Here is a 26,614-nt window from a genome sequence, read left to right as displayed (position 1 = left end):
CCAATACCCAAAACTAGAATACATAAAGTTATAAGACAGAACTGGAAATTGCACTTTATATAAAAAAAATATTCCCTCTACTGCTTTCTCTGAATTCGAAAATATTTCTAAAGATCAGTTGGTATAAAGTGTGGTGGGCCTTTCTGAAGAAAGAAGGCATGTCCTAGTATATCTAATAACTTTCTTCAGAGACAAATTTCATTTTTCTTTTTACTGCCAAGCAAATTTGAATAAAGATGTAGAGCTTGGATGAAGTATTTAGATGTATGATAGCCTATGAGGAATCACAAAGCTCCTCAGCTACAGAACTACTGTTTGCCAGTAATTAAGAAGAAATGTAAGGGGCTAAGTCAGATCTTAGATAAATCTGAAGGGAAAACATTGCAAACAGTAGAGGTAATTGATTTTTTTTTCTTTAAGACATGGGAAAGTAAAAACTGATTGCAGAATAAGGCCTATCCATAAATTAGACCTGATTATAAATTTGTAGAAAGGGAATGAGTTTTTATTAGAGAAGCACACTGGTGAAATTAAATTCTCTCCATTTTTAATGAAAGCTGCAGAAAGTTAAATTGGTGGGTAAACACGAACATCTATTAGGTTGACATTCATGAGACCTCATCAAGAAAGGGGAGACATAAACAATACATGCGTGAAGTGCCTTTGCTCCAGGCCCTGGCTTACAAACCTGGTAGACCCCACAGCAGGGGCACAGAGGAGAGCAGCCAGGAAGAGAAACTATGGCTGGATCAATTTTCAACCTTCTTGGTAATCACTGTGCTAGCAACTGGATTTCGTTTCCTGGGTGCTTATATTTAGGACAGCTATATGAAGTCGTTCTTACCCTAGCTATCTAAGTGAGTTTCTAAAATGTCCCTGTTAGGCTTTGATCACACAGCCCTTGCAGAAGTTTATGAGAAAGGTTGGTGTAGGTGTGAATCCTGTTGTGGTATTGACTATACCCTCCTCACATGGACTAGGCTGTTGATGGAATTGCAGGGACTGAGTAGGAGTAAACATGTCTGGCCCTTCTTGCCAGTGTGAGCATCAAGGAGGACAGCAGGGACTCTGCATAGTACATTCTTGCCCATGTAAATAAGCGAGGTGCAAACAGAAAGGCTAAGATATGCGAGGAGATTTTGTTCTGACCTCTACCCAAAAGTAATAGTACTAGAAATAAAAATACAACAAAGAAGAATTTGACACTTCCTCAGATTTACCTGAGCTCCCTCGGTGTAAGGACAGCTTCACCTGCACCCTGCTGGCACAGAACCATTTAGTTACAGTCCAGTCCAGTCATTAGCCTTTCAGAAATATTGTTGGTAGTAGGAAGGGGTGAGTTGGCAGCCATGAAGAAGCCTTCCTGATAGTGCACGCTCAGGTTCTGCTTTGCTCCCTGTTCTGCTTATTGCAGACAGGATCAATCCCATATGATGTAAACTGCTGAGAGAGATGAGTGATAGAGAAATATACTGAGCAGTGTTTAAGTCATGCTGAAAGTCAATAGGACTTTATGGTTGCAAATCAATTAGTCTGGGTTCGGTGTCATCCTGGAAGATACTAAGTGCTCTCTGAAGGACTGACACAGTGAAAAAGCCTATGACACAATCACTGAGTGTACAAGGCTCTCATCTGGTTAAGTGTCTTGCAGCATTGTTTTAAATATACTTATTAATATATTAATAGCCAGTAATTTATGGTTAAATGTGCTGTGGGATCCCAGAACTTTAAAAAAATACTGAAGCCATCTAGAATCTGCCTTCAGCAGCCACTATTAAATCTTTCTTAAGCCTGCAGCGCAGAGAACAGTGACATTTTTGCTACAGCTTGTAGCAAAGCAAATAGTTCACTGACATGCAGTTTAATAGTAGTCACTGGGCGGATTACTTTTCATTCATAGTATTTGGAGGATGAATACATAACAGTAAATTGAACAGTGCCAGAAAATTGCCAGAAATTTTACCCAGGCCCAGCAATGATTTGTCTGTATTGTACAAATTTTAAAGTGATCCCTCATACAACTTTGTCTTCAACTAACTAGCACTCTCCCAAAGAATCTTCAGAAATAGTTTGGGGGTCAGTATAGAGTAAAGCCTTTTCCCGCTATTCAGTTTCCATGTGGCCAAACTGCTTTGAGGGGCAGGAGAATTTGCACTATTGTCTTGCACTAGCAAATTATGCTTTGGCTCTGTGCCTCACCTCCTTTTTTAGCTCAGAGATGTGGTGAATAGAGTTGAGCTGGCAAGCACTGAACAGCCACAATAACTACGGAAAGGATCTGTGAATACTCACTGACATTTTTGGGGTTTTTTGAGTTACTGATATGTGGTCAATATGAAAAGAAAGCGATCTATAATCAGACATATTAGGTGTTTGTTATCCTTGGGGTCTTGAGAGATATTTATATTATGAAGATAAATAGATGATGAAGAGAAGTATTGTTTGAATGGTTAGTTCTGAAAATTTACAAAAATTTACTAAATAAAAGATTTGTTTGCCTGAAAATAATAATAACCAAATGTAACAAATTCTGTCCTAGTTCACAATATTATACATCTTTTCCGTTATCGCTGTAGGAAGAGACAACTTTTTTTCCATTCTCTTTTCGTTTTGTTTCTTGTTGCCTTCTCTTTTATTCTTTTGCACATAGAGACACTGGGCCAATGTGCCTTATTTAGGAGTTTAAAGCATAGCTACCTCAGTGCCATTGGGTAGCATGAGCTCCTGCTCCCTCCGCTCCTCAGAGTGTGGATCAGAGGGAAAGGACAGTTGCCATCTCTTAGATTTGAAATTCAGATACTTCATGACAATATTTTGGGATTTTAATGGTTTCAAATTTTTATTAGTTTGAGTTTGGTTTAGTTATGACATTTTGGCTGAAAAGAACTGAATAAATTCCTGTATCACTAAATGTGCTAATAACAATAAAGAGTTTCAGATATACAAAACTCCCTGAAAGACTATTTATTTATGCACGCCCTAAAGCCAGTTATTGCTTGTTGGTTTTTTTCTTCATTAATGCTTTTATTTTTTTCTCTGCTATTTGGTTTTTTCCTTGCAGTCATACTTAGCCACAAGGAAACAGAAATGTATTTAAAGGAACAGACAAAATTTACCCTGCAGTAACTTCCTAAATCAGGCGGAAAAATTATTGCAATCCAATAAAGCCTGTCTCGGAAGCTGCTGAAGCCCATCTCTCCAATGCATTGATCTCTCTATGCTGCTTCTGTAGCTAGTGAGGAGAGAGCTGAACTGCCCTTTGGAAACAACTGTTTCTTTTCTAACTTAAGAGTCTCAGTTACAGACTTGAACCCAGGTTGATCCTTAGGTTTTGTTGTACTTTCCTTAGAAGCATTCATTTGCCTTCTGTGTTTCTGGACTGCACTCTGTTGACTGTTTAATCCAGCATCGCTTTTATGATTAAAAGGTATCTGTAGCATCACAGAAACATAACTTTGCCTTTGCAAACTATGAAGTAAAAATTGCTCTTTCCCACACCGAAACATGCAGCAGTATCCCACCAGATTAGGAAAAAGCAGTAGGCTAAGTGATGTGGAATGGGATGATGCCCAGGAGTCTGGAAGGGAGCAGTACTCTCTTGGGTCTGTGAGCTGCCCAACACGCAGTGCCCCCGGATTTAACTTCTACTCAGCTGCTGGGAAGCACACCATCTGCATTTCTGCGGGTGGAAAGGATTACAGCCCCTCTACTTAGACTTCTTCATGCATATAGGAAAGACTGACTTCTCAGTAGTTTTTATTCTCTTTTACTACACTTTCAAAAAGATGAACATGAAAAGTTATAAACCTAAAGGCATACACAAAAAAAAAAAACCTCAAAGAATTTTTTTTTATGTTTAAATTTGAAATCAGACCAGACAGTATAAAAGAGCCTGGAATCCTATCTATGTTCTCGTCAAAGCAGGTGAGGCCAGTGTGTCTGCCCACGCTTCCTTCCACTTCCTTGTAAAACTCAAAGTGCGTAGCAGGGTATCCAGTTTACTTAATTGTCTCTTGGAAATTCTCCAGTAGTGTGGATGTTTTGCCATGTCCCCAGGAGATCCTATTTCTGTACACTGTTTCTGCTTAGTACATTTTCTTCTCTGTGTTGTGTTTTTTTTCATTACAGTGAAGAAATATTTATTAACCACAACAACAACCAGTAGGCAAAAAGTTGTTTGGTTTACTATAAAGGAAGGATCATTGTTTGAGAGCACCCTGCTAGCTGAAGGGTGCCTTCTTCCAAAAGGGACCAACTTCAGTAACTGTCAAAACATAAAGAGGCTTTCTTTCATTGTGGAACTGCTTTAACGACTTTCTTTTGTCCAACATCTCTACAAAACTGTTATATAAAGGAAGTGTAGTGACTGAAACTTTCCTTGCAGCTGTGTGTTTTTCCTCCTATAAGAAGCAGAAATAACATTAAGGACTCCATGACAAAAGGAAGGAAAAAAACCCCACAAAAACCCAGATGGTGCTGTGTTGCTAGGCAACTTTAAAGAAAGATGAAAGAAACCACAGAGCTCTATTTAGGTCTTGTAAAAACTCAAGCAGTAAATACCCACTCCTTTGATCTTATTTAACTATGATGATGTTTTATCATCCTCTGTTGCTGGGAAGAAAAGGTTCTGGGGACAAATAAAGAGGTAGTTATGATAGTTCTTGAAAGGCCTAGAGATTTAGGATGGCAGCCTGTCAGTAAATAGTCACTAAGAAAAATAATTATAATTATACTGTCCAGCTCAACCATGATCAAATTAACATTGTTTATTATATTGTCTGTTGTTTCCTGTCTTCCCCAGACCCACTTCTTCCTTTACATCCAAAGTCTTACAGTACAGCCATGATCACTGCAGTTGTGGAACATGGTGACATTCCTGGATGTCACATCAGTCTCTGTGCTCTTGGCCACCTATAGATACATGGCAGTTTCAAATGCATGCACGCTTGTAATTCTCACTCTGGCCCACTGAAAAATAAATAGAAAGAGTTGGGTGTCACTGTCTCCATTACAGTGAACAAGCCACAGGTAACGTTTGCAGACAATTTCTCTTCTGTCTAGGCAATTTTAGGCTGTCGTTCTGTTTCATGTAGGTCTGCACACTGCAGCAGGAATGCCTCTGATTATTCACCTGAGCTAGTCAAAGATCATTTTATTTTTTTTTTTTTTTAAAAAAAAAGGAAGAAAAAAGGGAGTATCTGGAAAGGTAAAGCCTTAATATCATGTGAATAGCTTAGGTAACAGGTTCTGCTTTTATTTTACATAATTTAAAAAAAATAAGAGAGAGGCAAGTTCTGAATAAAAGATACCATGTCTTGAAATTATTATAAAATTGTATAGTATATTTCACTTGCACTGAAGACAAATAACCTGTGGCTTTCTTAGATATGAGCTTGCATAATGCTACATTAACAGAGTTATCTCAGGCAAAAAGACATATTTGTTTTCCAGTGACTATATGAATAAGAGAACAAATCAAGCACTCTACCGAGATGCAGTATTTATTTATGATAGGTGGTATAAAACTCTTTCATATGTCTGCATAGCTAGATGATTTGGCTGACAAATATATCCTGGAGAAAATGTAGCAATCATTGAACTCCTTAATAACAAAAATAATTTATTTAAATGACATACTTGGAATACAGTGCCAGATTCCACGAATCCTGTCTGTCCGATCAGGCTATTCAGAAGCCAGGTACATTACTTGCAAGAGTGTTTACAACTATTGTTCTTAGCAAGGAAGTGCCAACTCCATGCTTTCTTGATTTAGAGGATAATGTTGCAAACAATACAGAGAATAAAATGTTATATATTCAACAACTACTCTTACAGGATTAGTTAATAGCCTTAGGTATTCACTAGCGAATTACCTGTTTGATTAGCACTTGAGAGCCTGAGAGTATGCTGTATCTGAAATTACATTTTAAAAGAGCATGTATAAGTTTTAATATCAAAATAACCACATTTTCCTAGCTCATTTTCTCACTATTGCAGCCATTGCATAGAAATCATTCTACTTGACACACCAACTACATTTGTGATATACAATGCTACCAAAACAAAATTACTATTTTTCTAATGTTCTACATCTCCGTCTAAGAGAGAATTTAAATGCAAATACTGCACAGATATTTTCATTGTAAGTTAATTTTTTTTCATGTTTGGAACCTCCTTTTTTTTTGGTAAGAGATAATTATGAAATAGCATTTCAATAAATCGGTGGAAGCTGGTTTACTCCTTGAAAGGCTGTTTGATTAATTGAACAGAAAGGATCAAAAGGAGACATTGTGAAATGCTGGATGGATGTTTTGGAGACTTCAGTGACAATCAATTGTTTCAAGAAACCACAAAGTAAAGTCTTAAACCAAAACTTTGCTGACAAGTTGCCTTTATTATACTTAGGGTCTCATCTATTAGTGTCAGTTGAATTATATACTGTCTCTTTTAATCAGTTGTAGATATGGTAAATCATGTCCTTACTTAAATATTAAGAAAGCAATTCTTAATACATTAATTTCTTGTAGGATGGTTTTGTAGCTTCCCCCCCCCCCCCCCCCCCCCCAGAAAAATGGAAAGAGAAATGAACAAAATACTGAGATTCTTTGCAGTGGGAATACTGTCCCTAGGACAAGTAAATCTGACTTTGTCATGTGGCTGCAGATAGGAAGCTTCGGGCAGATGGGCTGCAATACAGCCATAAATGCCAGAAGTACATCCTGGAGCAGTAGCTTTAAGAACAGAGGCTGCAAAGGAGCGGGTCCAGTGGAGGCAATGAGGTGAACTTTCATTAGAAGCATGTCTGGTGGCCATGTGCCAAAAGCCGTCTGACAAATGGGGCTCCCATGAAATCCAGCCTACGTTTCAGAGGAAAACTCAAACTGGAGAACAGTTTGACGTACTTGAGTTAGTAAATACTAATGGGGGAAGAAAAATAAAATATTTATTCTTCAACAAGCTGTGTCTGAAACTTTTAAGTGGCAACTCCTTTTTGTATTTATCTGTTCTTTTTTGAACTACTGCCGTTGTTCTGCTGCTGGCATCTATGCTACAGTTGCTTAGGACTGTAACATTATATTGGCTCATCAAACCCTACAGCTGTGTTAGATCAAATTAAATGGGTTGTAGGGTTAAGGCAGTCTCATCTGGGTTGCAAAAAAACCCCTGAATTCCTCCATCTCTCTGTTGACATTATTGGGCTAAGTTTTATTTTATTAATAAAAAATACTTTGAGCTTATCATACTTCTGCTAAACAAGCTTTGGTATTTTATTTCCTCACAAGTGAGAAAAGAAAAGGAAAAGAAAAAGAGTTTTGGCTTTAAAGATATTATGGTACACACTGAAAGCGTCTTATCTGGTTGACTAACTTTGCTAGGCTTCCCAGTGTACCAGGGGCTTTTAAAATAATATATTGTGTTGTGGTAAGATTAAATTTGTGGGCCTATGTTCAGTGGCACCTACAAATGTCCAATAATTTCAGTAGGCCATGAACTAGATCCACAGGATATGAGAAAGATAGGTTGGATAATGTCATGTCACACATTAACTTGGAAGAATATGATATTTTGTGTCTTTTTAGTGGATGGAGGCTGGTCTTGTTGGTCATCTTGGTCAAAGTGCTCAGCAACTTGTGGAGGAGGGCATTACATGAGAACCCGCTCCTGCACAAACCCAGCACCAGCATATGGAGGAGATATCTGCCTTGGACTGCACACTGAAGAAGCGCTCTGCAACACACAGCCGTGTCCAGGTATGGCAAATCAGGCCATACAGCTTTGTTATTTACGTGCCACAGAATAAGGCATTCACAGATAGGCAACATAATGCTCCTTGATCTATTATTTAGGAGAAAATAATTTACCTCCCTTGTTAAGTGCGCAATCAGCTCTTACAATGCTACAATCACAGTAAATCAAGTAATAGCAGGACATAACCTACAGGACACCACCCTCCCCCTTGCCTTTTAAAAATTAAAATTTGAGTTAGCAGGTTCTGGGTCTGGTTAAACTAAAATTGTATAATATATGAAATGGTTCATGCAAGTGATCTGGGAGTCTTTTAATAACACTATCACAAATAATTGCATTTGTTATAACACTGAATGTTCACAGCAAGCAAATCGATAGTCCTTCAAGTAGGTAATATTTGCCCTGTTTTCATATAAAACACAGAGCAAACCTTAACATTTTTTGTAAAATACCTTCTTCAACTTCGGATGTTAAGGAGCAGAGACTTCACTAAGGTTGTGGAGTACTTAGTAAATGAAATGTCTCAGCACTCCTGCTAGTTGTGTATAATTATGCATTGTGACGTTTCCTGTAACTTTGACTCTGCCTTTTGACCCCTATTAAAGGTAACTATTTTTTTTCATGAAATTTAAGTGAGAAGTAGAGAGTAAAACCACATAAAACCAGATAAAATCATTAGTGAAAAGCCAGTGGGAAAATTTGTTTTCATTTATTGCTGATTAATGGATTGCAGGCAACAGCAAAAGGAAATAAACAGCTCTGATGCCACATTGCATTACTTGCTTCACTTAGAGCTCCTAGACTTCATAGCAAAAGTTTTCTGCTTGATGAGACTGTGCACATGAAGGCATAAGCCCCATGCATTTGAATTTATGTATCCTATTACCTGTGCTGAACTACAATTTAAGTTAATTTCCTTTTCTAGGCACTGCATGTCTTGCAGCAGAGTAAAAGTACTTACTTTGTCAAAATTAAAGCAGATGAAACACTCTGTATTGTATTTTTAAAAAACCCAAACACAGAAATCGGTTGATGATTAGATTTTTCAAGACAAATAGTATACATTTGTGTGTAGAAGTTACATAGCTGCCTTGGGATCCTTAAGGCATCTCTAAAAGGTCAGAACTGGCGCGTTCATTGTGCTAGTATCGTAGCAATTTCTCTTGTTGTGCATTTATTTTCTACCACCATTTTTCTAGAAATGACAGTTTGCAAACATTTATAAATAATCTTTTCATCTTACTTTGACCTGCTTGTAACCTAAATTTTGGAGTAGATGGGGGGATGGAGAAGGGGGAGGTTGGTTTCATTTTAGTTCAAGAAAGTGAAAAACTTTATAAAGCAATAAAATTTCAGAGGATTAGATGTATTTCTCACTTTCTGTGATGTTTTATTAATATTTCAATCTCACTGAAAATTTGCCATGGGTTTTTGAAACAGCACATCAACTAGCTGTGAGAATGGCCCTTGCCTCATTTTTGCAATGTAGATTTCAAAACTTTTTTTTACTGCTCTTATTTCACATTGGTACGGGACAAAAATAACTGCAGTGCTATACATGTCAAGTTTGGACAGACTCCTGCATCCCTGCGGCCATTTTCTTGTGGTGAGGATCATGTGGCCAATGGTTCTTCCTTGTGCAGATCTGGAAGTACCATTCATGACATTCAGTGCTTGAGTGACATATTTAATATAGGAAGGGAATAGTAGTGACACTTGGAAACTAAGAACAACCAATCAACACAGAAAATGCGTATGCAAAAATGGAAAGTATTTGTAACATTTGTTAAGTTGTGAAAAGAGCAAAGATTTCTTGGCATTTGCAATAGTGCTCTCCTTTTTTTTGGCCAAACAAACTAGCAAAAATCTAAAATTTCTGGAATCCTGATACTAAGGATTTCTTGAGGGTATGGAGGGTTAATGGCCAGTCCAACTGAAAGTATGCAAGTACGCACTTAAAAGAAAGTAACAGACTTGTGTCTGCAATATAAATCAGTTTTTCCCATCTTTCATTTTAAAAGCTGTATCACTGTGTTTGTTTTTTTTTAATTTATCCAAATACAATTGCATTAATATGAATAGAAGAGCTGCACTATTAATCATTAGTGGTTTATAGGCTGCTTATCAGTAAGTGTAATCAGTTGCAATCATGTCTGTAATGTACTGAATAAACCAGTATTTTATACCTAAATTATTTACTGCTGCTGTAAGAGGGGAAAATATATTCTGTCCTTGAATTGCTAACTCACACATACAAATAATGCATAAAGCAGTTGAGCATTTAGAAATGATGGTGTAGTTCTATGTGAAAGACATTTATAATCTTATGGACTGGTGGCCTGATCTTTCTGAGGTGCCTTCTTCATCAAGGAATCTTTCAGGAACTGCTTGGACTTAACCTGGCTTCAAAGGCCAGGCAAGACTCTGTAGGAAGAAGACATGACATCTGAGTAAGCTTTACTGTGTTAGAGGTGAAAAAGAGTTCCAGATTAAATGCTTCTCCAGTCCACCATCTCTTTTCCATTCTTATGGCTTTTGCAAAGAACTGAGGAGCAAGTTGAGAGGAACCTGCCTGAGGTGCAAGAGAGCCCCAGATACTTTGAAGATAAAGAAATCAAAAGGATGAAGTGGGATAACAGTCAGTAGAATTTCATGCAAGATCTACGGGTTCAGCATCTCCATGATTTGGCTCTACAAAGGGCAGGTGTGTTGATTTGAAATGGTACATCTGCCAGTCTTGGGTGCCTTACTTCTGTGTGACTCTCTGAGCTCCCAACAGTGGCACTCCTCAAAACACAGGTTTGGTACCAGGATCCACCATTGCAGGGATGTCCACCCCTCTCACACTTGCGCTGATGTCCCCTTCCTCCTCTTCTGCGATTCTGTCTGCCAGATGGAGCTGATCAGCATGGCACCAGACCCACTGACTACCTGTGCTGTAGTGCCTAGGCTGCACTGTGGGACTCAAGATGGCAGGGACAAGCCCTGTGTTGCATATTGGGAAGGTCCTAATGCACATGGTGCCTTTTATAGGACTCTTAAAGGCCAGGCTGAAACAGTAGCCTTGCCCAGTCACCAGTATGTGATGCAGCATGATCTATGCATGCTCTGAGGTTCCTATTTTATCACAGGATGCAGCCCTTTCAGCAAGGAACCTGGTGGGCCAAAAGCACATTGGAAAGATGGGGCTGCAGAGTGCAGCAGCCAACAAGGTGCACTTAGGATACTTACAAGCATTTTGTCAGCTGCTGCATCTGTCCCAATTGTACCAGGACTGGGTGAGAGTATTGGCTCTGGCTTAGGCATGCTTTCTGACACCGATGAGAACTGGGCTAAGATTTGTAATGAGCAGCATTCCTTTAAACTTGAATGAGCAGGCCTTTACTGTTAATGAATATTTAAGGTAAGGATCCATGTACTTAGTTTACTTAGGTCCAGCAGCTGACACTGGCAGCGACAACAGCAGCTCCTGGATGTGCCACATTATATAAGGAGGAAGAAGCCTGCCCGCTTGCTTGACTCCCACCTCAGCTCTCCTACCCCCCTGAATTAGGATCCAACTACATTATGTCATCTGCCTCCATGCTCCTACTACCCACGCTGCAAACGAGGCCCTCCCAGGACCTCTCCTAGGAAACAGAAGAGCCAAAGGACAGAGCTGAGTATTCTTGCTCCTCACAATAACAAGATCCTACTGTTTGACACCAGCTGCTTGGGTCAAGGTATTTGCCCTGTTGTTCAAAGGACGCCCCATCCAGACAGTTGCTAATTGTTCATAAATATCAATATCCAGGTTCTTACCTGAGCTGCTGAGTAGATCTGTTTTATGAACAACTCTACAGGTAATGGTGTGCATCTGAACCACGGACTGCTAGGACTGATTGCTGTTGTTTCTAACCAGCACCCTCCTACTGTCTTGAAATGGTTTGAGGACCACTGCCTGAGATTTTCTGTGCTAAACTTATGTCAGTCTGCTCCATCCATATCTTTTTACCATGCTGTTGGTTAGTAAGTGAATGTCCAACACTGTCATGGAAAGCATCTGTCGCTTGACGTTTTTTGATACTGCAACCCCAAATATTCCTGCTGGAATCTGTTAAATTTTATATAAAAGAGAGTTTTAACATTTTCCTCTATGGCCAAGGGGAAAGTAATGAGTAAATGTGAACCTTGTATACTGGATTTATATAATGTATTGAAAAGTCCCCAAAACAGTGTAAGACGACTGGCTTTCCACCAGATTCACAAAAAGTGTAGAAAAGCTTCATGAATTTTCAAAATTATTCACAAATTTTAATTCAATCGAACTTGAAACAAAATTAGGTTAATATATACTTTTTTTTTTAAAGCAAAACAAAAATTGTAAATTTGCTTCATATGGTATAAAATCAGTTAAAATTTTGAAGTAGAAACAAACTTGGTTTGGGATAGTAGGACTGTTTATTCCATGTCAAAACCATAAAACCTATCTCAGTGGGAAAGCTGACAGAAGAAAGAAGAAAGTTGAATGGAGTTCTGTCTTTACAATACTTGCCAAACTCAGAAGACTCCTATGAAGGCAAGACTTGTGCTTGATTTGTAAGAAAGCTGAGCTCAGTGAACTCACAGCACCTCATGGGAATGAGATAAATTCATTTCATTTAAAGGAAGTATTCTAAGATCATACGGGCATGAAACAAAAATGTCTTAATCAAAACTACATAGGCAGAGGAAGAAATATAGAGAAACAATAGAAGTTGATAATGAGCCCAATGGGGAAGAGGAGGTGAGAATACTTGATGAGGTCTCTTCTATCTACAGAAAAGAAATGGACCTGAAATAACAAAAGCAAAAAAAAAAAAAAAAAAAAGTATCTGCAAGACTACTATTTTTGTGGTTAAATAAACATCTTGTTTCAGTCCTGGAATACATACATTTATAGCTCTCATTGCTATTTGTCAGGTACATAAAAAAAAGACGGTGTCATTTTCCACCCTAACAACCTAGGCTGGAATTAACTCCACAGCAATCACTCTCTCAGTCGCTACTGCAGAATCCCTCCAGCTTCTCACTTCCCCACACGAAGGCTGTGGCAGAAGCCAGAGCTATAATACATCTGCGACAAATTTACCACCACATTCTACATTTCAGATACTTTTGCCAAAGCTGGACTGCCTTTGTTTCATTGTAATGAAAGAGCTGTTCTCTGCTAGTTGGTGGTAGCTGGGGATGAGGCCTTCTGCTGTAATTCAGAAATACGGGCTATTTCTCTCTCACTCGGCGTACTTGAAGCATTTAATTGCAGGGTCTGTGCGTGTGTCCCCCTCTGCCTGTTGCAGACAGCTGGTCCGAGTGGTCTGAGTGGTCCGACTGCGACTCGTCTGGCTTCCAGTTCCGTGTTCGTCAGTGCATCATTTTGTTTCCAGTGGGCAGCCAGTGCACGGGCAACACCACGGAGAGCCGAGCCTGTGCTGTGGACTCCAACTTTATACCAGGTGAGATGAGCCTGCTTGACGGATTAGTGAAAACTCTCAACATTTCAAGAACAAGGTGTAGTACTGTCCCAGGCTGCACTGTGCAGTGTTGAGAGCTGGAACAGAACTTTCCTTTTGTCAGCCAAAGCCTGTCGGTCTCCTATGTAGAGCCGATGTTGCTAGATCTGGCGTCTTCATGGAAATCTGCCTCATGTCACTGAGTGCTGTGGAGCCATGCTTACTGTCACTGCCTCGGGCTTTGGTTAGTCACTGTCACAGCATTCTGTAGGTCCCTCCCATCCTACTTGGTAGCAGGGTGCAGAGATGACTACAGACAGCTAGGAGAAATAGTTTGCTTTTTACTTTAATTTAAGTGGTTTTGAGACTTTGGGGTTGTTAAAGAAACATTCCTCTAGGTTTTATTGTTTGCATATACAAAAGTGGATGCTATGGTAGTCAATCTGGAAATCATTTCACAGAGTCCCTTGAATTAGTAACTGCATATTAGAAAGGTAAATACTGTTAACTGTGCCTCAGGTCCTTATCTCCCCCATGACCGCTAAGTACCTGATGGATAGTCACGTCATGTATTATTCTATAGCATTTGTCAAAACTTAATAGCATTTGTCAAAATCCATTACTTTTTTTTTTTTTTTTATAAATCACAGCAGTAATTTAAATCCACACTACAGTATGGGTGGCCACATTGCATTGCTGTTAATAGTAATTCTTCCGCCTGTGTACATTAAAAAAGCTAGTGGTCTATTCACAGACAGATAAATTTACATTTTAATGTATGATTTGAAATGTAATTATGTTTACTCTGTGCAGCAACCTTTATTTCTGTGTCTATGCAGTACAGCATAGTACAATATAACAAAGAAATCAAATTTAAACACTATTTTCATGGATGGTGCATAATGCTTTAACTCCTAAATACCATTTTTTCCTCCAAAACGAATGTTAAAAATGTCAGTGTAAAAGCAAAAACTCACACATTGTGTTTTCCCCTTTTTCTCAGGGTTTTGAAAGAGCTCCATTAATACTCGCATCCTGTGAATCCCCTGCTTAATCCAATATAAGCTCTACATCTTGTTTGGGAAAGTAGGCATTTTCAGAGTTTGAAATGAGCCTCCTCTTCTCTCACCCTTCTGGTTTGTTTGCCACTCCTCCGCAAATTACCCATATCACAGCAGATAAGGTCATGCCCATTATGCTCACCTTAGGCAAACTAGCTTGCTTTCTTGGGGTTGTTCATCTCTCTTTCACTCCCCCAGGTCCTCCAACTCAAGAGTTTTCTCTCTCCCTCCCTTCCTCCCTCCCAGCCTCGCTTGCTTTTTCTAGTCCACCTCCCTCCCTTCCTCAGCTAGGCTTGTCCACCCTCATGCTGTGTCTGCCGCCTCCTGCTTACCTTAGCTCTGTTCCTTTACAAACAGTATGTAGAGTGATTCTGGCAGACTGCAGAAATGACTCCTTGTCATTGCTGCTGCTGCGTTTCCAGAGCTAGTCCTTACCGACATTACCTTGCAGAGCTTTATGGTTTTCTGGTACATTTGTTTTGGCTTTTTGTTCGGATTGTGGCTTAACGGTCTCAGCCAGACAAAGTATGCGCTCAGCCTTTAACTCTCTGTGAGAGGGCTGTTCTGTCAGGTCTGGTATGTTCTCATTTTGAAAATAGTTAGTATTGATTTAGCATGTGCAGAAAGGTAAAAAATTGTGATCCCTTTAGCAGTAGCTGCATGTGGATCATCTTTTGCGCAGTGAAGTGGAGAGCCAACTCTGTCAGTTCCTCATACAGAAGCTGTTGCATAGCCATGGCCATCATTGATGCCCTTCTCTGGTCTGTTTCTTAGTTCTACTAGAGACGTCCTTGGATGAGAAATCCAGAGATGAATGCAGTGCTCATGGTGTGGGTAACACAGATTTGTAAAGTGCCATAGTGCTGATACCCTGTCCTATTCACTGTTGCTTTCTTGGTAGTACCTAGCGTTTGGTTTGCCTTTTTGATTGCTTCTGAACACTAAGCTGATATTTTCATGGAACAATTTGTCATAACCCCCTGGTCTCACTCATGAGTAGTAATAGTCAGCTCACAGCCCATCATTTCATATGTGAAGCTAGGATTGCTTTCTGCTGTATATATCGCTTTACACTGATCTACATTATGTTTCATTCATTATTCTATTGCTTAGTTTTGTAAGGCCCTTGTGCAGCTTTTCACAGCATGCCTTTGTCCATGCTTCCTTAACTTTGTATCATCAGTAAACTTCAAAACCACATTTGCCTTCTGCTTTTCTAGCTCTTTGCTGAAAAGGCTAGGTCCCTGCAGAAGTGGTAACCTTCCTCCATTAAGAACTAGGCATACAGTACTACCTTGCTTTCTATCTTTTCCCTCATCTTGTTCGCTTAACAATGAACTTAAAAGCTTTTTTGAAATCCAGGTGGACTGTGTCAGTTACCCCACCCATAACCACATCATCATTGACCCTTTCAGAGAGGTTCAAGAGATTTGTAAGGCAGGACTTCCCTTCACAGAAGCCATGGTTCTGAAGTAAAGAGTGGGAAAAATTGATTGAGAACAGATTTTATTCAGTATTTATGCAGAATGTTTCCAAAGTCAAAATGGTAAGGATGCAGGCTGGAACTACACTTTATTAGTTTACAACTGAGACCCATGAAATTTGCAGTCATCTTTTTTCAAGATTTGTAAACTCCATCTTTTCACATTAGTGCTAGATGTGACTTCTAGAAGTAATGAGCACATTTGAACATGTGATAATTAAACTCTCGATTTTACTATTCAGAAAATCAATGCTTTCTCAACATGCTTAAACTCCTCAAAAAATGTTTTCATGTGCACTTCATCTTTTTAATTCCAGAGATGTTTTGGTGCAAAAATTAAAAATATTATCCTGCTTTTGCTTGGGAAACTAAGAAACCTGAAGATGTCATGGGACCTTTTTGTTAATTCTACCGCATAGTCAGAATATTTTTTTACTTTGGATTTGGAGTGAATGTAGTAGAATGAATTTTTAAATCCTTGCTGTGTTAATCAAACTAGTAGTTCTCTGTAATATTATACTCCTTGGCATAAATGTTTTATTTATTTTTCTAGAAATATCAGTGGCACGATCCAGCAGCGTAGAAGAAAAACGATGTGGCGGTAAGCTTTTCAGATCTAGATGTGTATTAAATGATGGAATGTTGATTTCCCCATTTTTTGCTTTTGTTTCACCTTTTGCACCCTCTTAATTTTAGTCTACCTTCTAAATGCGGCATTCTCATTATTTGTTTTTTATTACTTGTACAGGAAAAGAAATATAGTTACTACAGGATTTCTCATTAAATATCCATCTGCCATTGATGACCCTTGAGACAAGAACATGTATTACTGGATGTTTGTATTTTCTTCTTTTTCAGTACAGCAGTCACCCTTGTCTCAAAAATTCTTATTATAAGCTAGTTATCAGTAGGTCAAAATTTGTAAAGTTGCTCCACCTTTTTCAGGATAATTTCACAAACCTCTTTGGGACCCCAAATAAACAGCAGAAAGCCAGGATGTCAACCCATTTAATAGATCAGACTGTACCTGAGACTCATTTTTAGCTTTGCTGCCAAAGACAAATCTAAAAACTGACAAAAAAAGTGCCATTCCAGAGAGTCCTGATGCTAGCAAAACAAATCTTGAAAGAGAAAACTGTTTAAAAAACCCTAAACAATAAGAAGAAAAAGGAAAAATGACCATTTTTTTGTGCTGAGCTATCACGCTTAGTCTGTGTCGTCATGGTAATAGCTCTGACCAGTTCTAGTATTCATTCATGCACAGATAAGCTGCATTTTTAACGTAATAAGGGACAATGAAAACACAGGGGTTATGCAAGGGTACTAGTGTGCGTGGTAACTTGTTATGGGAGCCAGGATAATGCGATTTGATTTTTTAACTAATTATCAGTGGTACTCTGAAAACATTTTGCCAAGTTCTGCAACAGTGGGAAACTCTCATGAAAGTGCATAAGGCTATTTCAGTGATAATTTATATATTGGGGCAGTCAACCTAGTCACCTAAATATTAGTTTGTGTTTCTAAATGCCCAGTAGGAATGTAAAGGTCCTACCCTAGGCATTTGCAAAATACCCAGTGGGCAGTGAAACAGGTCTAACAGACATTTTTCAAACTACTGCCATTCTTTTGGTTTAAAATCCTTCATATGTCCTTCATAGCAAATTTTCACTAGTGATGAGATTTAATGTCTAACATGAGCTTCTCACTGATACTGATTTCCTAGTCAAAATGCACAGCTCCAGTTTGAAATAACAATGAAAAGCAGTGTAAATTGTTTGTTTCAAGCTAATCCTAGTGGTGCCACATCAGACCTGATATCTCTGTTCAGTAACATCAAGGAATGATTGTGCTTTAGATTCTCTTCTACAGTTTCATGCAGCGATGATCTTCCTCTCAGTTTTAATCTTTGCATAGGTGGAGAGGGTTTCCCATTGTCTGATCTCAAAGTATCTTTGAAGGGCAGAGCAGACAGGAGAGTGCTGGGTTCTGAGTTGTTGACTCTGCTTTCTCTGGCTGCTCTGGTTAAAGGCACACTGAGCTTTAAGGAGTCTCCCTCTCCCTCCCCCCTTCCTATTTCCCCCTAAAACACTACTATTTCTTCCTCACCCCTGCCTTCCCTCCTTACATATAGAAAAAATTATGAAGGCTGGACAAGGGAAAATATTGACCATATATCAAAGATACAGAAACAGTGAGACCCAGCAAGAATCAAAGCAGTGGACTGAAAAAATATGTGCCACTGCTTCCAGTGGGATACACCAAATAAAGGGAATATGGAAAACATTTTCAGGAAAGCAGGATTGTGATTCAAATATATCAGGATTTTGTTAGTTCTGCCACAAGTCACTATGTGTAAGAGAAAGAACTAGAACAACAAAGGAGGTGATAATGTAGTCACTGAAAAAAAGCTGTGTATGTACATTACATACATGATTTATATATAACAAGGCTTTGTTACACAGTTTGAAGAAAAATTTTACTGAACTATTCAAACATATAAAATGCAATTAATTCATCTGTTATTTGGGTTCTGAACTTGTTTAAGCATCACAGGTATGTATTGGTCTCTAAGATTGTTATAATGATCCCTTCAGGGAAGTACAATGCATTTGCTACTGTAGGGATAAACCATTGCAATTGAGATGTTTCTGGAAACACATGAAAATTCCTTTATTTGAATCAAGTACTTGTCTACATTTTTCCTCAAGCTTAACCTTTTATTACTACTTTCTTAAATGCAAGTTTGACTTCTGCTCTCCACTTTGCAGAGTTCAACATGTTTCACATGATCGCAGTGGGATTAAGTAGCTCAATACTTGGTTGCCTTCTTACCCTGCTTGTTTACACTTATTGCCAACGATATCAACAACAGTCACATGATGCAACTGTCATCCATCCCGTGTCACCAGCTCCTCTAAATACCAGCATTACCAACCATATCAACAAACTGGACAAATATGATTCTGTAGAAGCCATCAAGGTGAGAAGTGGGTTGGGAGCTCTATAATGCACAATGTATATGGTCCTAGACAACAGTTCTGCTGTATCAAAAGAATTCTACTTGCTAGTTTTCTGCAGTGGCATTTGGACTCAAATCGTGCTGATTATTAATGACAAAAACAGATTTCACTTGAGGTATTGTAATTACAGATCCTTTCCTTTGTCAATCCCTATTACACAGGAAGTGAAATTTTGTGTGTGTATGTGTAATTTATACAGGAGCAGCCTTTCCTGGAAAAAAACAGGCCACTCAAGTTTTGTTTTGTGGGGTTTTATTCCTAATCATGTTCCCTAGTGGCTTGTTCAAGATGTAAATAGGGCCATTAACAGTCATCATGACATACATTGAAGATAATCCCCTGCCTCCAATGATACGGTGTCAAGGACACTGTTCATCTTCCCTCACTATGTCTTTATACAGGATCAGACTCTCAGATAGTGTTCATACCCAAAATATTCTGTAAGTGGGTAGTACAGATTTACATTAGCTGAGAGTCCAGCAGATATCTATATCAGATGATCATTGTTCCCAAACAGCTATTTTCTTTTTACGACCTTTTAGAGTAGCTCTGCTTTCCAGATCCACTGAATTAAGGAAGGATGAGCATTCTGAAAATACCTGGTTTAGTATCTTCAGATGACATAGTTTATTCACGCTGCTGCAAAGCTTTTTGTAAATGAGGATTTTTCTTAAATCCTACCTGGATAATCTAGTTTTTAATGTCTGCATTTTTCATTCTAATTAAAGACATTTTAAAGAATTTCATTTAAAGCTGCAAGAAAAGTCTAGATTTTTGTAATCAGTGCAGGAATATGTACCTAATTAAAGCTTTTCCAAATTCCACTAATCATCTCTCTGGATGGCTACAGAAACAAAACAAAAAAAAAAATCAAAACTTTGAGAGTTCATACTTGAAATACCCATATCTGTTAAAAAATCTGGATTTACACTCTTAAGACCTTCAGACATTTCTTCTACATATTGCATTTGAAAATCAAGGAATTAATGTAGTAAAGAGAAAATAACTCTTATTCTGTAAAAAGATGATGAGTGAATCATTCTAATAGGAAAACTGAACATGTATGATTAAAAAGTATTTTTAAGCATAGAATTAGTTTTATATTATTGGGGGAAAAGTGCCTGGCTTTGCTTTATTGAGCAGCATTGCTTTTTGTAGGAATGTTAATATGTAAGCAGATATATACAAGTACAAGTTTTAGTAAATGTGCAGGTATTTCTCAATGCATTTTTGACTGACTTACTATACACAGATATTTGCCACAAAAATTGCCTTCATGAAAGAGCACCTACTGGATACCTTTTTTCTGTCTTTCTCATTCCCATTTTCTTATCTCTTTCTTTTTTTTTCCCCCCAGGCATTTAACAAAAACAACCTGATTCTGGAGGAGAGAAACAAATACTTCAATCCACATCTTACTGCAAAGACTTATTCTAATACCTATTTTACAGATTTCAATAATTATGATGAGTACTAATGGGCTTGTGTATTTTCTGGCCTCCTGTAACTTCCCAGTCCCCAAGGCCTGTGCTACTTGACTGCTCATGTGATTGAGGCTTCAGAGATGAAGTTCAAAGACATTTCAAGCACGATCCAAGCCATCGATGTCCCATTGCTGCCAAAAGCCCAAAACACCCGTTTGTGACATGATGTTTTCTTTGCAGAGTGCAAGGTTGGCCTTCAGTGTTGGCTGCATCTATAGCCCCTCTGTGTCGCTGGACCATTTATGAGGATTGCATCACTTCACTCAGTTCCATAGACTTCCAGTCAGATTTCTCTAACAAGTGACTTAAGTAATTCCTGAGCTTTAAAAAGAAAATAATGTTAACCCTTAAAGCTGCGCCAGGAGTACAAATCTAATTTTCTTTTTAGGCGTTGTCTTTTATTTCCACGAGGTTTGAAAAGGGAGCTCTGCTGTTAGCAATGGAGCCTTCTGTGCGGTTTCCTGAAGCTCACACCAGGAAAAAGAGCTCACAGGGTGCTGGGAACAATGGCAAGAAGATACGTGGTGGTTTAGCAATGCTCTGCAGCAGCTCTGTCTGGGTTCTGTAGGCTGATCTTCCTGGGCTGTAAATTGTTCCAGCTGCAGTTCAGCTGTTCAGAGTGCAGAGACTAATGCCGTACCAAGGGTTGTGATCTTGTAATTAACCCAGAAAGCTACAGGGTCAGTGGTTTCCAGTTGTGTGCCAAGCACAGTCACGTAAAACCTTCATCTAGTTCGGTTTAATTTTTGGGAGGCTGTGGAAGGGTATGTCCCACAGGGGGGCTGAGGGAGGAGGGCAGATAGGAGAGGAACACTGGAAGGTTTTTCTGTGTGTTGTTAGCAAACCAGCCTTGCTGCAGCGTGCGGGTTTGCACAGGTTGTGGCATCCCATAGACTTCCTCTCCCTGGTGCGTGTGTATGGGACCCTGGTAGTCTCTCGGCTGTAGCACTTGCTGTCAGGCTGATCACAGAAAGGTACGACTGCACCACGGTTTTTGTGCTATCTCAGGCTCCCATAGATCTGCTTTTCTCTTTCCAGCTTTTACTTTGTATGCACGTGTCTGACAAACAAAGCTGGCTCAGAAAATGCAGATGTATTTGCAAAGCGTTGTCTCATCTTGCTGCTGTGTCCGACCCACGCTAGTCAGCCCCTAGAGAAACATTCTTATGGTGTTTTAAGTGATTATCTTGTTGGACTTCATTGATGTAAATATTTAAAATACTGTTTAAGTTATCAGTTTTAATTCCTTTTGTAGTGGCAGGTGAGGAAACACAAAGAATTTTTATGCCATTTTTCTTTATTCTGTCCATGACACTGTTATTTTTGTATCTGAAATTCCAGATGTATAACTAAAAAGAAAAGGGCAGGGATTTGGGCCAGATTTTCCAGAGTACTTAGTAGTAAGGCAGCATTTGCTATTCTCAGAAGCTTGTGAAAAGATTAATATTAAGGATTAAAGAGTTGGGCTTTCAGTATTTTGAGCATGCTAGATGCAAGGATTGTTGCACCAGAAGACCAGGAAGGTGTGCAAGGAGAAGCAGAGTGGAAATGTTTTCATTCTGTGTTTAGAGCCCTTGATCATTAAGTTACTCTTATGGTAGGCAAATAGAGAAAAACATGTACAGATTATGATCATTCACAACTATGTACTGAAAAGCAAAAAGTACCAAGAAACATTGATCATGTGACACTGCATTGGAGCACCACTTTGGTGGTCCAGCCACTTATATAGCAAGGGTAAACACTGCATCTAACGATGGCAAAGAGCAACACTTTTGAATGGGGATAGACCTGAATGTAGCACTGTGCTTCCTATCTCTGTTCTGCAGTAAAATGAAAAAAAATGGAAAGCAAGTGGTCTTGAAAAGCTGTGCAGTATAATGAACACACATTACCATCTATGAAAATAATTAAGATCAGCCACCTATTTTTTCCAGCTGAATAGTTCTCCCTATTACTAACTAAGTCAAAAGAAAGCACCCCACCATCGCACCAGTTCATCTCCAGAAAGTGTAATAATACTGGTTCTCTATAATTTGTGATTTTTTTTACTGTACATTAGGTTTGGTTTTCCAGGAAGAAATTAGCTGATTGCCCTGGGTAAGAGTAAATTTTGTGTGCAAGAAAATTCAGAGGGGGAAAAAACTCTCCAAATCATAACCCATCCAGGATCTGAATCACTCTGTTCATGCGAAAAGATAAAATTTTACACTTAAATAAGATAAAGAAAATAAAATCTGTATTGCTGCCACTGCCGAGAAAAAGCAGCACAGGCACATACAAACATTATGCACAACACTGTTCCTCTCTGCCCCTATACTAAGAGCGCATTAGTCTGGCTTATGGATTTTATATTTAGACTATTAGTTATGAGACCAATATCTTAAAACTATTTGAACTATGTATTTTTATTTTAACCTTTTTTAATTAAAGTTATCTGAAATTAGCTTTAACTTTTCATTAGTTTGAGGCACGCCTATCTTTACAGCGATCTAGTTTCCATTCTTTTCATGGATAGATACATATGTTAGATACATGTTATATATGCAGTAATAATACCTTAGGTTAGGTCTGTATGATCAAGGGAAAAGTGCTTTAGCAGATGCTCAGTCTGCTCACACTTCCATCTCACAAAGGAGTATTTCAGGTGTTCCAGATCTTTGAGCAACTCCCATGTAATGTCGTTTAAACACCATGCCAACTTGTCAGAAAAGTGTTTCTTTTAAACATTTTTCTTTTTATCATTTATCTTCCTTAATTATATTGTTCTAAATAGCAGGCAGAGGTATATTAAAACCTCTATCTAAAGCAGTAGGGTAAACATGGAAATTTCACAGCACTTCAATGAGAAAAAAATTGTGTTGAGATCTCCTTGTCAAGCTAGATTCTGAGGTTTTAAAGCCATTAGATAGTTGCGTCTTAGGTAATTTTAGTGGACCCCAGATGCACCGCCTATATTAGTATTTTCACCTTCTGAGTTCTATACAGCTGCCCAGGTAGTTCAGTACAGCCTTTCCTAGTACATGAAGCAAAACAAAGTGCAGCTTCTATTAATTTTCCATTTACTTTATTTAGTAATTTTTTCTAAAATAGGCTACACATATTTTGGTGAAAAGCAGATTTCTCCATGAAAGCTCTTATAGCTAAAAGTGAGTGATTGCTTGTAAATCTTCTTTAAACCAATAGAGCTCTCAAATTTGCACAAGGGTAAAATTTGGTTCTTACAGCATTGTTCTGTTCTGGGAAAGGGAAAATCAACTCCCTTGCCTGTTAAAAGCCATGCTTAAATACCCCTTATCCTTTTGCTTGGATAAAGTGATCTTTTCTGGATAAGTAATTGTATTACCTCTGATGCCAATAGTTAATATTGCTAAAGCACTTTTGCTCTGTTTGCATAAATTTAAAAACGTTTCTTTATTTTGAAGGCAAACATTTTGGCAGATAGATCAAAATTCTCTGAGAAAAGCTGTTTCTATGTAGCCCTGCTATGTGGAGTGAGGAGAAAGCAGCATTGCAGTCTGATCCTGTACAGTATATATTTTCATTGGTTAACTCAAGGTATAATTGTGCTCGAGTACACTTTTCAGGCTTATTTTTGTGTCTGATACATAGCGTACGTTCCTCAGTTGCTTAGAAAGAGGACTCCTATGCTTGCAGATTTATCTTGTGCTTTGTTTTGAGGCTGGTGACCTTTATGGTCATTTAAAGTTACTTTACATGGAAGCTTTTCCAGTCACCTGCTGTTGGAACAGAGGAGTTTGGATAAAACTAATCAAGAGATTTTTGACTAGGATTAGGATTTTCATAAGAGTGGCAGAAAGAATGGGTCTTAAATGGCTTTGATTTCCAGGCTATTAAGCAGTACTGATTAAAGTCTCAGATGGGTGTAGGACACTGTGCATTTAGTTAGCTCTACCAGAGCTCCTCAGTAACCTCTGGGAAAATACCACATCAATGTACAAATCAAGAGCTACCAAAGCACTTACGTTAAGTGAAGAAAGTTCTCAGAACATCAGGCCATATGGCTGTTCAAACCAGAAAAGAAAGTAAGAGGTCCCAGATGCAACAAAAATGTTAATAGGAATAAATGCTTCAGTATTTTTTTCCTCATAATTATAATTTAAATGTGGGACCAGTTTTATTAGAATCTGCGCAACATAAGAACATTCCTGAAGTTAATTGTATGCATAATGGCTTTGCTGTATGAGATCAATTCTGTAAACAGTTTGGTCCAAGCTTATCTTGTTCTGCTTGAGGCATCTGACCAATTTCTGTTTGTAGCTGCCACCAGCACACTCTGTGTCTCGTCTGGGAGAACATCCTTAGGCAGTTACGTCCTGGCGAGGGTGTGTCTCTCCACCAACAGTGTAGTGAGCCTAGAGAGATACACTTCCAATTTTCACTGTCATTTGGATGCCTAAATTTAAACTGGCAAAAGCTAGGCTCTTGAGTATGATTTTACTCATCATATAAGTAACCACATCGAGTTCAGTGGTATGGATGTAACAAGTCACTTATTTTAATGTGTTTACAGGATTGAGCCCAAAAATGTATTGCTTCTGCACAAATCCATGCACAGTACAAGATGAGTTCTATAGTAAGAAAACAGATTCATTTAAAATCGTTCACAAGCAAATCTGCATCTTGATATCAGGGAATAGATATTTGTTCATTGTGTGGGGTATTTGAATTCATTCTTTTCTTTGCTAAATAAATAAATGATAAAACAAGATACTGCTTGACTTCATTTAAAAGCCATTCTTCCAAATAAAGAAGGGTTCTGGGATCTGTGAATGTTTTCCCTTTCTTTCTCTCTTCTCTTCTCCACAAAACTGAGTCTCTATGTGGCTGAAATGGCCTTTAGCTAGCCTGTTCTGCATAGCTAAATGAATGCTTTGCATCGTGTTGCCATGCGACAACATTTTCTAACTGGGATGGTACAAAGAGAGAAATGTGCTAACCTGAGAGGTTTGGCAAAGATTTCAACCCCAGCAGTAGTAAGGGTAGGCAGCAGTGGGGAAAAAAAGGGAGAAGAATGTGACTGAAGGCTTGGCAAACTTGTCATTAAACTTTCACAGAAATTTAGAGGCTTTTGGGGAACTACCAACGGCAAGGCTTTTGGGACTGTAACCTCCCGAATAGTCAAGCCGACTGGTTGGTGAAGCAAAAAGCAGTCTGATTGCAACAAGTACTTGCGCAAAGTTGTGATTGTTACTCAGAAGCAGGGGAGAAATGAACTGGTGACACTGTCAGCACTGGGTTAACTGGAAAGGAAGGAAATGCTTTTGGAAGCAGTAGGCGCCACAGTACAGGTGGCACTTTGGCAGTGTCTGTGTTGCCAGGAAGGACAGGAGCAGAGCTGCGGAGCAAAACAGCTGGTCCTGAACTCACGGATTTTGGACTAGCTCCAGGCTAGTCCTACAGGCTGAACACCCGCTACCAGTTAGAGGGTACCCCTTTAGTTTCCCTCATTCATTAAAAAAAACAAACCAACCCACACTAGATGTCATGCTCTGAGGCTGCTCCGTGGTGCAAATGAAAGCACAGTGAGAGGAGTACTGAGACCTGATAAACCTTTTGGTTCCAGTTGGCTCTTTTTCACATACTTTTCTTGCCTTTTCTGCTTGTGGGAAACTGATTACAACTCTACCTAGATGAGGATTTATCAATTCAAAGGACTGATTTTACACTAGTAGTGCAGTCTGCTAAAAATCTGTGTTGTAAAACTGACATCAAGGGCTGTGTGAAAACTATTATACTGATACTGTCTGTCTTATTTTAATTGTTCTTAAACTGAATGTACTATAGCAATTCCTCGACTGAAATGAACATCTGAGCAGAGATGGAGTTTCATAATATCATTTCAGAAAAAAAAGGAAATCGGTGTAACTTTCAGCATTCTCACAATTCAATCCTAGAGACCGAGAATGCAGAAAGAAGCAGTTACTTGTGGTTTGTTTGAGTTTTTTTTTCCTCCAAAGGATTTATCCACAAACCTTATCCAACAATAGCTTCAGATTTTAAAATATCATGGAAGGTAATTAACAGTAACACAGTATATGTTCCAGGATTCAGCAACCATATTCGCTAATCACTAAGCCCATGGTTTTGAATTAATTCTTCCTTTTGTTAGCTGCAGCACCAGGCATTGACTGAAAGTGGAATAAATATCAAATTTCAAATAAATGGGACATTTAAGCTCCCAACTTTTAAATAAGCTTTGAAGCCAGTACAGCTGCAGAAGAAATTGCTTTTATATCTGTGTGCCAAAAAGTGCTTTCTCTTGTCATGGACCTATGAAATGTCCTGTACAGTGGAAAAAATGATTTTTTTAACAGTGATGTAT

The 26,614-nt window shown here is 38.6% G+C and overlaps 1 protein-coding gene across 1 annotated transcript in view; it reads left to right on the top strand.

Moving 5' to 3' along the window:
- Positions 1 to 20,261, top strand: part of SEMA5A (semaphorin 5A) — a 214,324-nt gene extending 194,063 nt beyond the window's left edge. Inside the window, exons 17-21 of the mRNA XM_086468949.1 lie at positions 7,581 to 7,751; positions 13,068 to 13,223; positions 16,318 to 16,365; positions 18,533 to 18,744; positions 20,142 to 20,261. Coding sequence (XP_086325075.1) covers positions 7,581 to 7,751; positions 13,068 to 13,223; positions 16,318 to 16,365; positions 18,533 to 18,744; positions 20,142 to 20,261 — 707 coding nt within the window. The remainder of the gene's footprint in view (positions 1 to 7,580; positions 7,752 to 13,067; positions 13,224 to 16,317; positions 16,366 to 18,532; positions 18,745 to 20,141) is intronic.
- Positions 20,262 to 26,614: the final 6,353 nt, after the last annotated feature.

This window comes from Leptosomus discolor, chromosome 8 (assembly GCF_034619465.1).
Source record: "Leptosomus discolor isolate bLepDis1 chromosome 8, bLepDis1.hap2, whole genome shotgun sequence".
NCBI lineage: Eukaryota > Metazoa > Chordata > Aves > Leptosomiformes > Leptosomidae > Leptosomus > Leptosomus discolor.
Note: the sequence above shows the minus strand (reverse complement) of the source record. Positions and strands in the feature narration are given on the sequence as shown.